Source organism: Prionailurus viverrinus, chromosome F1, assembly GCF_022837055.1.
Source record: "Prionailurus viverrinus isolate Anna chromosome F1, UM_Priviv_1.0, whole genome shotgun sequence".
NCBI classification, from domain to species: Eukaryota; Metazoa; Chordata; class Mammalia; order Carnivora; family Felidae; genus Prionailurus; species Prionailurus viverrinus.
Genome location: NC_062577.1, coordinates 40,217,485 through 40,228,321, shown reverse-complemented (window position 1 = coordinate 40,228,321; position 10,837 = coordinate 40,217,485). Strand labels below are relative to the sequence as shown.

At 54.0% G+C, this 10,837-nt stretch overlaps 1 protein-coding gene across 1 annotated transcript; it reads left to right on the top strand.

Annotated features, from left to right (window-relative positions):
* Positions 1-346: 346 nt before the first annotated feature.
* On the top strand, positions 347-6,548 carry KISS1 (KiSS-1 metastasis suppressor). Its single transcript, XM_047841039.1, has 3 exons — positions 347-363; positions 4,108-4,240; positions 6,202-6,548. Exons 2-3 carry the CDS (start codon positions 4,138-4,140, stop codon positions 6,546-6,548), a joined length of 450 nt encoding a protein of 149 aa, XP_047696995.1. The 5' UTR covers positions 347-363; positions 4,108-4,137.
* Positions 6,549-10,837: the final 4,289 nt, after the last annotated feature.

The window sequence follows — 10,837 nt, the reverse complement described above, 5'->3', positions numbered from 1 at the left end:
CTGTCCTGGGGAGCCCCTCGGCCAAGGGTAAAGAGCGTTCTTGCAGGCCCAGGATGGAGACCAGAGTCCCTTGAAATGCATACATCTAGTAAATACATAGATGCATTTGCATACATAGATGTAGATGTAAATGCATCTACATAGTGTAAATGCATACATCTAGTAAATATCCATGAGGGCCCCCTGTGTCTACACCGAGCACTGGAGTAGATGCTCAGGATGCAAAGAGGAGCCCTGTCGCTGCCTCCAAACACGGCGATTACAAAGCCATGGGATGGTGAGGTGTGGAGGGGAGCCCACGAGCAGCATCTTCAGATGCTGTACTTGCAAATCACCCGTCTGGATTCCCTTGGCACTTCCCAGGTATGCTCACCTTCTAGATTTTCTCTCTTCCGCCCCCTTTCTCCTGCTCCTTCACACTGGGTGTGCTTGTACTTCCTGTCTAGAGGGCAGGGTCCCCCCCTCCCCCTCACATAGTCCATTTCCATGTCATCTGGGGCATAATGGGTCTCCAGCTGAGTGGGTCTGGGGTGTAGGGGGTGAGGAGGATGGAAGGAAGAGTGGGAATCAGAAAGCCAGCCTTGGAGGGCTTCTGGAGGGGGACAAAGAGGCTGCTTTCAGTGCTGAGAGCCAGGCAGTGGGAGACAGCAAACGCTGTGCTCTCTGAGGGGTCTGAGGGCGGGGAGGAGGCAGAGGTGGGCCTATGCCTGGAGACAAGACGTCACCCCAGGCTTTATAAAAGGGACGCGATCAGGGCACTGATGAGGGTGAGCCCTGGAGCCCAGCTCCCCTCTCTCTGCGTGTTCATCAACCCAAGAAGCACCTGGAGACCCACGGAGCTGCCACCCGGCCGGACAGAGCCAAGGTAGGTGCCCCGGGGGCATCCACACGTGGAGAGGGATCTGCCCAGCCCCAGGCAGGCTCCAGAGGTGGGAGCAGGAATTTAGTTCCAAGAACGACAGTTGTAGCCCAGACAGGCAAAGGGGATGCTGATCTTTCCTGATTAGCAGGTTGGCCAGATTATTCTGGGATTAGTCAGTGAATACCCTGACTCAAATTTATGAAACCAGGACCTTGGGGATCCCTTACAGTGGAAGGAATAGGAACAGTGAGTGAGTTCTGGCTGGGATGAGAGGCCATGGGAGCTTTTGGAGGGAGCTAGGGAAGCCCTCAGGGCTCGTGGGCTCCACAGGTCTCCTCCGAGCAGCTCTCCCAACTTCCGGATGGCAAGTACAAACCTAACCCAAGAGCCCCTTTGCACCCTGCTAGCCCCCTGCACCAAGAACCGGGGATCACCCCAGGAAGGAAGCCACCTCACTTCAAAAGCTTTCCCACCACACCTGGAATCTTTTACTGATTAGGTACATAGCCTGTGGTGGGGGCACAGAAATTGCCTACAGCAGGTCAGCCTCTCCAGGCCCTGTGAAAGCTGATGGTTCTTTTCCAAACAATTCAACTCTACTATGTTCAATGCCCCTGTGCTGCCTGGGTGGGGAGAGGAACGTGCTCAATGCCCCTGTGCTGGCGGGGCGGGGGGGGGGGGGGGGGGGGGGTGGGGGGGGGGGTGGGTGGTACGTGGGCATGCTCACCTGCCATGGTGGTATCTATAATGGGGAGGAGGCGCTACGGGGTGCCAGGAGCTTGGAAGAAAGTACACTAGCCTTCTAACCATACGCCTGCCCACCCCTCACCTTCCCCACTCACCACACTGCCTGCGCATAGCAGCCGGAATGCTTCATCTGAAATGCAACACACACGCATTCCCCCCTCGGGCTCAGCCTACACTGGGATGAAGGCCCCTGCCCCGTGCCCCTTCTCCAGCCTCACCACAGACAGTCTGTCTCTCCAGGGAAGCTCTGTCGAGGACCTGTGGTCCCTTCCACGCCCGGCCCCTGCTGGCCAGCTCCAGCGCCCCCTGATGGAAATGCCTTCCTTAATCCCGTATTCACGCAGCTGACCAGTGCTCAGAAACAGCCGTGGCGCCACCCCCTGTGGCAAACCCGCCTGCCCCCCATCCAGGATAAGCCCCCACAGCTCCCTGGGTACCCACATGCCGCCAGCCTGTCATTTCTGGTGTTATTTTGAAGTGGTCAGCTAAGACAACTCAACTTCTTGAGCTAGGTTCTTGGGGGAGGAGCTGGGAACAAGCACCCTGTGTCTTAGCACACCTGTGCACTCCTAGCACCTAGCACAGCACCTAGTTCAGGAATCATCTCTGAACTAACCTGGGCTGTGTGCATCCGTGGTCTGAAGCCACAAAAGAAATGGTTGACACTGCTCTAATGAACTGATCCTGCCTCTCCTCCATACCCACCCAGGGCTTAAAGCCGGTGCAGAAAACTTGTCTGGATTTCAGAGTGTCACAGCATCAAAGTCTGCAAGGAAAAGCGACTATCTGAGGGGACAGTTGGTGTCCAGTCTGATGCAATGCTCTTACTTCACAGAGAGGCAAAATGGGCCTGAAGTGGGGGTGACTTACATCCCACAGGGAGGGGGGCAGAGCTGGAGCCAGGTTTGAATGTGTTTTCTTTTAATGTTTATTTATTTTTGAAAGAGACAGAGCATGAGCGGGGAAGGGGCAGAGAGACTGGGAGACAGAATCGGAAGCAGGCTCCAGGCTCTGAGCTGTCAGCACAGAGCCTGAGGTAGGGCTCAAATTCATGAACTGCGAGATCATGACCTGAGCTGAAATTGGACACTCAACTGAGCCACCCAGGCGCCTCAGGTTTGAGCGTTCTTGATCCCATTTCAGGAGTCTTCCTATCTGCCCCGTGTCCAGATCCTGGAGGCTGCAGGGTGGGGGGTGGGGGTGGGGGCAAGAACAAAGGGGTAGACGATGCTAAGCAGCCATTCTTTAGCAGCTGATGGGCGCCAGTGATAGCCCTGCCCCTCCCACTTGCCCCCCTGAACCACGGCAGCTCCAGTGGACACACTTTTTGTCCATCCCTTTGACCTGCCTCCCCATTAGTTTGTCTTTAATCATGCTTGTTGGACAATACCAAAGTGCTGATGACTTTTTTTTTTTTTAATTTTTTTTTCAACATTTATTTATTTTTGGGACAGAGAGAGACAGAACATGAATGGGGGAGGGTCAGAGAGAGGGAGACACAGAATCGGAAGCAGGCTCCAGGCTCTGAGCCAATAGCCCAGAGCCCGATGCGGGGCTCAAACTCACGGACCGCGAGATCCTGACCTGGCTGAAGTCGGACACTCAACCGACTGCGCCACCCAGGCGCCCCGACTTTTTTTTTTAATGAGTATTTATTTTGAGAAAGAGAGCACAAGCAGGGGAGGGGCAGAGAGATAGGGAGACAGAATCCCAAGCAGGCTCCAAGCTGCATCAATGCAGGGCTCAATCTCACAAACCATAAGATCATGACTTGAGCTGAAACCAAGAGTTGGATGTTTAATCAACTGAGCCACCCAGGCGCCCCTCCCCCCCCCATGACTTTTTCAAACAGAAATTCAACTTGGGGGCTGCAAGAGCTGGGGTGGGGGTGGGAGGCTGAGAGGGCAAAGGCAAAGGGGGTGAAGTGTGGATCAGGGTACGCAGCTCCCACCCCAGCAGCCGAAACCACGAGGTCAATTGAGTGCATATCCTCTTGGAGCCCACAAAGACTAGAAAAAGGTGGCACTGACCTGATACATCAGGGAAAGTTTTTTCTCTTCCCTGTATTACAGGCAATAAGACAATTTAATGACAGTCCTCAGGTCTGCGAAGGGTTATGAGAGATAATGAGATGATTGCCTCTTTCTTACTTTTCTTCTTGGAAAAGGAAAAGAAGAAAGTCTCTGCTGCAGCAGGAGGGAACTGGGCCAGGTTTGGGAAGTTGCAGTCTAACGGGAGAGTTGGGCCCAGGAAGTGGAGGGTTTCTGCAGAACCCGGCGGGGAGCTCCCAGGCTCCAGAGGATGTCTGGACCTCAGTGCCCTCCACTCAGTGAAACTCCTTGCCCTGCTTCACTTCACCCGTCCCTCCTGGGTGCCACACACGTTCCCCCCCCCCCCCCCCCCCCGCCTCCAGGGCTTTCCTCTTCACACTGGGCAGCACCCTGCCCATGCCCTGCGCCTGACCTAGTCTCCCCTCCTTCCTTCTATCTCATCCTCAGGGCACTGTCAGGTCCTGTCTTCTCACCAGGATGAACTCGCTGGTTTCTTGGCAGCTGATGCTTTTCCTCTGTGCCACCTCCTTCAGGGAGACATTTGAAAAGGTGGCACCCGTGGAGAATCCTCTATCTACAGGTATGCGTGGTCTGGGAAGAAGGGCGGGGCAGGGCGGGGACCGGGTGGGGGGTGCACATGAGTTGTCGTAAAATAAGAGTTACCATGGTTCTCAGATTAAAGCTAGTCTATCAATGTGACTTAAACGCTGCCTCTAATGAGAACCTAAGACTAGCACATGCCATTCATTTAGGGGCCGCATCAATCTTGCAAGCAAGGGATGTCTTACTGCTGTTATGGGCATCCGAGGCTGACCCCGGTCAACCACTGAGCTCCTCCTCACGTGTGTTCTCTGCTGTATGCCAACCACCTGTCTGAGCAGATCCATTGGGAAGGAATGTACTATGCAAGCTTTTCTGATCAGTGATCTCAGACCCTGTATGGGGAATTTGGGGGGGAAAAAAAGACCTAAGCAAAAGGACAGGTTGTTAATATCTGTCAACCTTATGAGTTCACTGTGCAACTGATTAGCTGGAGAAACGGAGGCCCAAAGAGGCAAAGAAAACCCCGGAAGTCAATCAAATGCTGCAACAGCCCTGCAGGTGCAGGAACTGCCAAGAGCGTGCCTCTGAGCAGCACGAGCTAGTCCCCGGAACAGGAGTTGTGGGTTTAACACTGCTTGGTGGTCAGTTTCCTGGGCACATGAGATGTGGCTTGGCCTCTCTGGCCTGCGGTAGTTCTCTAGCCATGGAACTTGGAGCGTCCCCTGTACACGTGTGATATCACTGCGCCCATAAGATATCCCAGAGCAAAGAGAAGATGGCCCGGGTGCCCTTGGCCAACAGTGTCTTCTCTCCTGGGATCCACGTGTTCTTTCTGGGTGAGGGAGGCTCCCCCAGAGAATAACCTCACTGCTTTCCCCCCAGGGACATTGACCTGTTGACTCTTCTTGGCAAGTGGCTCTAGGTGAGGCCACACACAGTAGCCTGAGCAGTAATCCTACTGCAGGGATGATGGGTGTCACTGGGAAGAAAGCCATCATCCCTCCCTGCCTCAGCCAGGCCCTAAGCAAGGCGGGAGGGGCCTTCTAGGAAGATTAGCATTAACTCTGAACCACGCCCACACTCCTCTCCTCCAAAGTATGCCAAGGCATTGAGGAGCAGGGCTCAAAGCCAACTACCCCCCCCCCTCAACACACCCACTCACACACCAGGCCTCATTTCCACTAATCTCGTGCCACAATTGGCTGGGGTTCCTGTCTACTCAGAGCTAGTTGCACTATTTTACTGCCAAAAATTACAGTGAATTTAACAAGCCTTGCATGTGAAGAGCCTTCCTAATTAGCCTTGTTAGCCCTCAGTGTGAAGGAAAGAGATTATATCTGGGGAGGCAGGGGTGAGCAGGTGAAGGTGACCCAGATAATTTCTCATTCTTCACTGAGCCCTTATGCAGCTTATTAGGGGGTCACACTAACTGGGGGAGAGGTGTGGGGCCCAGTGGTCTTAGCTCTACCCTTGTTTTTGTTAACTACAGACTTTTCATTTGCGCTTATATATTTAACAAGCATTTGAAGCCCTACTACGTGCAGGCGCAGATCACTGTTTCAAGCACTCAGAGAACTGAATGAACACAGCTCCCACCCGCCCCAAGGAGCTCAGTCCAGTGGGGGAGCCTGAGACAGAGACAAGACAGAGGGCCAGGCAGTGAGCCAAGAAATGCCCAACTTGAGTGTCCAACAAATACTGCAGGCTAATTTCCAAGCTCTACCCTGTTTGCTTCCGAACAGGAAGTGATTTAATACAAAAGACATTTAAGATCATTCTGGCAACCATTTGAAACCAAAGCTATGTTGAAAGAGGAGCCAGTGACCTAACTCCCTGGGGGGCTAAGATGGTCTGCATTGGGCTCTGGGCTTCCTAGAGGTCCAGGAATGAAAGGGACCAGGAACTATGAGAGGGAAGCACAGGCTAGGGGTGGGAGCGGGTGTTCCAAAGCCTTCTCTCCTGGCCTCACCTCAACCTCTCCCCGTGGTTCTGCCCTAGGCCAGCGGCCCGGATCCCAGGCCCTCCTGGCCCCGTGGGAGCAGAGCCCGCGATGCGCGGAGAGAAAGCCCGCCGGGGCCCAGCCCAACGCGCGGGGGGCCTCGCTGTGCCCTCCTCCCGAGAGTGCCGCGGGGCCCCAGCGGCCAGGCCTGTGCGCCCCCCGCAGCCGCCTGATCCCCGCCCCGCGGGGCGCGGTGCTGGTTCAGCGGGAGAAGGACCTGTCCGCCTACAACTGGAACTCCTTCGGCCTGCGCTACGGGAAGCGGCAGACCGCGCCTCCCGGAAGCGTCCGCGGGGGGCGCTGCGCTTGGCTGAGCGCCAGGTGCGGGATGGGGGCGGGGGCATGAATTTCAAACCCCAGACTAGGCGTCTGAGCTGAGGGTGGGGGGTGGAGGGTAGGGCAGTGGGAGGGGGACTGGGGCTTCTGTCCTGAAACAATAAAGGAAATGCTGCCCAAACATCCTGAGTGTGATCTGTGGCTAATTTTTGCAAGCAGCGCCGATTAGATAGTTTTCCCTCGCTCCTCAATTGGATTTTTACTGGTTTTAAGATGACTTTAGTCTTATCAAGCTCAGTGCTTTTCAAACTAGAGATATGAAGAACCAGATTGTTTTTCCCCAGTCTGGGGCAGATCACTACTTAAAACACACACACACACGCGATGAATCGCTGAAAATTTTTAAAATTTTAAAAATAAAGAGAAACCGGAACTGGTTGCTGCTTCAGTGTTTCGGCAACATCAAATTTCTATTAAAATTGCTGCAGCTGTCCTCTTAATTCCTAGACTTAGCTCATTGCCTGCAGGTGACAACATTTCGCAGAGGGGCTCGAGCCATGGCCCACACTTTGAGTAGCACTGATCTAGGCCAGGGGAAGACGGCTGAAGCACCTCCTCCTTTCCCAGGGAAGTTTACAGCCAGTTGGACAGCTCGATCTGGAAAATGATGCCAACCACTACCCTTTCCACTGAAGCTTAAAGATCACTCCAGCAACCCCCCCCCCCCCCCGGACCTCTGCTGGGGCGCTCAGCCCCAAGGCACTGAAGTCTGCATGCAAGAGTGGCCTGGGCCACCCATCCCCCTCCCCCAGGGAAAGCCCTGGATGCGGCCTGTTCTCTACCTGTATCACTTTTCTGCATCCTTGTAACCACCGAGGACACTGGGCATGCAGTATCCCCACTTTCAGGTGAGAACCCTGAGGTTCAGAAAGATACATAACTCACTGAAGGCCTGCAGCCAATGAATGGTGAGCCTAATCAGTCTCCAGACAGCACCTGGCCCCACTTCATGCCGGGAAGGGTTTCCAACTGAGTCAGCCCTGGTGGACATGGAGAAAGGTCAGTCTGCCCTATGGGGACCTTCTTGGAGGCCCCCCAACAGCTGGGGAGTTGGTTTCTGTAGTAAGAAGTAGAGGCTTGTCAGTAGGGAAACTGACAGGAAATCCACACCCTTCTGCCTGCAAGAAAAGCCAGCCCTTTCTGACAGCCTCTGTAGGCTCCTACCCTGCCTGGCCTAGGATGGAAATGCTCTTTCCCAGAAAGACTACAGGGCCACCACCATCCTGAGAAGCGCCACAGCGTTCCACCCATTACAGAAACGAGGACTCCACTGAATGGAGGGCGAACGTGTTGCCATGGCAATGAGACAGGCTGCCATGGGAACACGACAACCTGCCCCACCCCCATCTCTACCCTGAAACCATCTTCCAGGATCTTTCAAATTATCGCTACTGCTGTGAGCTCCTGTCATAGCACGGCATGACAGGGGGATGCTGTTGGTATTTGGAAGGGACTTCTCCCCCCAAACAGCCTAGGCTGCGTCTCTGTACCTCTGGGAAAGGAGTCAAAAACTCAACACCTATCTGCTAAGTGAGTTTTCCTACTCTCTGGGCCGTTCCTTTCTCTGATGAAGACCGTGGGTGGGAAGACTGTGAAGGGCCTCTGAAATGTGCTCTTAGGCAGCCCAGTTTTTACAAAATTCACTGCGCTGCCCCCAAACCCTACCTTAAGCCTTAAGTTTAGGCAGATAGGAGCTCGGAGCACACGCGTTGTATGTGTGCACGCGTGCTGCTTCAGGGGCATGGATCTCACCCATAAGAAGTAGGCCTGTGTGGGAGAGGGTGTCGTGTAAGAGGACTAAACATGAACAACTGTGTGCATGTTCATACACATGTGTCTGTGTGACCCTGTGTGTGGTATGGGCCCCTCTAACTAGATTGCAGGCTTTCTCAGCCCCCACTGCTACCCACGTGTCCTTGAGGATGTCTGTCCTGGGTGATTTAGAGGCCCTCCTTCAGCAGGCAGCAGGAGGGGAGCTGGGTCCCATGCTTCTGCCTGAAAGACTTTGGGATTTACAGTTCTTGGCCCTGTGTCTTGGGACAAAGGGATCTCTTTGGTTTCGTGAGGCTCCCAGCCTGACTCCGAACCTGCTCCCCAGATTGGAGGGAGTGTTCAGGGCAGGTTGGAGGCTGTGAGGGGCTATAAACATTCCTGGCCCCAGGGGCTCCCATCTGCCTCTCTAGACTTTCTGGGTGATAGCTAGGGCACCAGGCCCCAAAGACGTGGAGGTGAGGCTGCCGCGGCACACTCAAATCCATTCCTCCCTGGGATCTGAATAACCAGGAAGGCCTGGGCATCCCTCACTGGAGGAAGGGAAAGGGGGAGGGTCTCTTCCCAAGTCCCAGCTCCTTTGGGAAGTCTGTTAGCATAGCCGGAAGCTGGTCTCACACCTGCTGTGGAAAGGAAGAGGAGGGCAGGGACATTTCTGCCTCTGGTATTACACTTAATACACTAACAAGAAATGTTTGAGTACCTGCAGTGAGCTAAGCTGCCCCATTTCGTCCTCACAACACCTGCAGGAGGTGGGCAATATTATCCCCACGGTACAAAAGAGAAAGCTGAGGCTGGGAGAGGGGAAGTGGTGTGCCCAAGGTCACACAGCAGGAAACTTACAGAGCCAAGAGGCAGACCCCCACCTGCTAACTGCAGACACCATAGGCTTTCCTTTCTCTCTGGCCCCCCCGCTGTGTGTCAGGCCAACCCTTTTCCTGAAAGATTTGTCCTGGGAAGTAGGTCCGGCAGCCGGTGTAACTCTATCCCAATTCCTCTCCAGACTGCTTTCATAACAACACAGGTGAAGTCACCGAGGCCCAGAGCAGGCCTCCTCCCCTTCAACTTCCTGTCAAGGGCCAGGCATCTGAATTTTTCCCCTGTCGTTCTCCTTCTCTAGGGAAGCAGTCTCCCCAGTTCAGACTCACTGGGAGTCAGCGGGAGTGAAGGGGGTCAAGTCCAGGGAGAGCCAGCAAAACGCCTTTCCTTGCCTTCAGTGCCGTCTTCCATTTTAAAGACATCAGAGCCCAGCACGTTTCCATGCTTGGCTCAGAGTAGGGAGCCCAGGGAGGGGGAAGGGGGACAGGACACACAGCCACACCTTCATCCCCTTCTCACATTTTGTTTCTGTTTCCTCTAAAGTTGTCCAATAGAGTCTTAACAGCTGTCCCTTCGATGTATTACCGTCACAAAATGCTAAAAAAAATTACCACTTTTGACACATTGATGTCTGCTCACTTCCGAAGCCCCTTAAAAGACACCGAAGGAACAGAGGAGCGTGAATTCTCAAGGACAAAGAGAAGGGACAGCAGATGAGAAATGACAACCAGATTTTGAAGATGGAAATTAGAGGGCTTGGCAGAATGAGGGAAGATACAACCTCAAAGCCAGCCAAGGGGTTTACTGATGCACCCCAGGACCCAGTCTCAGGACCGGGAGGTCACTGGGGTGAATCCTGGACTGCAAACAGCGGGGACTGGCTGGAGATCTGTACGTGGAAAAGTCAAACTTTTTGCATCCCGTCTCCCCAGGCGACACAGCCAGGCAAGGTCCAAGAGAGAAGGTCCCAGAGAAAGACCTCAGAGGGGCGCCTGGGTGGCTCAGCTGGGTAAGCCTCTGACTCCTGATTTCGGCTCAGGTCAGGATCTCACAGTTTGTGAGTTGGAGCCCCGTGAGCTCAAGCCCTGAGTCAAGCTTCACTGTGATTACAGAGCCTGCTTAGGATTCTCTCTCTCCCTTTCTCTCTGCCCTTACGCCCCCCCCCCCACACACACCTTTCTTTCTCAAAATAAATAAATAAACTTAAAAAAAAAAAGGACCTCAGATACTGACATCAGAGGTGCCTTAGTCCATCCGGGTTGCTATGACAAAATACCACAGGCTGGTGGCTTATAAACAACAGAAACTTGTCCTTCACAGTGCTAGAGGCTGAAGGTCCAAGATCAAAGGGCCCCAGATTCCCTGCTTGGTGAGGGCCCACTTCCTGGTTCCTGAAGGCTATCTTTTCGCTGTATCCACACGTGGTGGGAAGGAGGAGGGGTCTCTCTCTCTCTCTCTCTCTCTCTCTCTCTTGTCTCTTGTCTCTTTCCTTGGGGGACTAATCCCACTCATGAGGACTCTACCCCCATCTCCTAATCACCTCTCAAAGGCCCCATCTCCAAACACCATCACTTTGGGGGTTAGGATTTCAACATATGGTTTTGAAAGGACACAAGCATTCGGTCTACAGGAATGCCCCAGGGAGAAGCCAGCTCAGAACTTCCATCTAGAGAGGGTGGGCCAGCACGAGCCCTGCTATGCACACTGAAT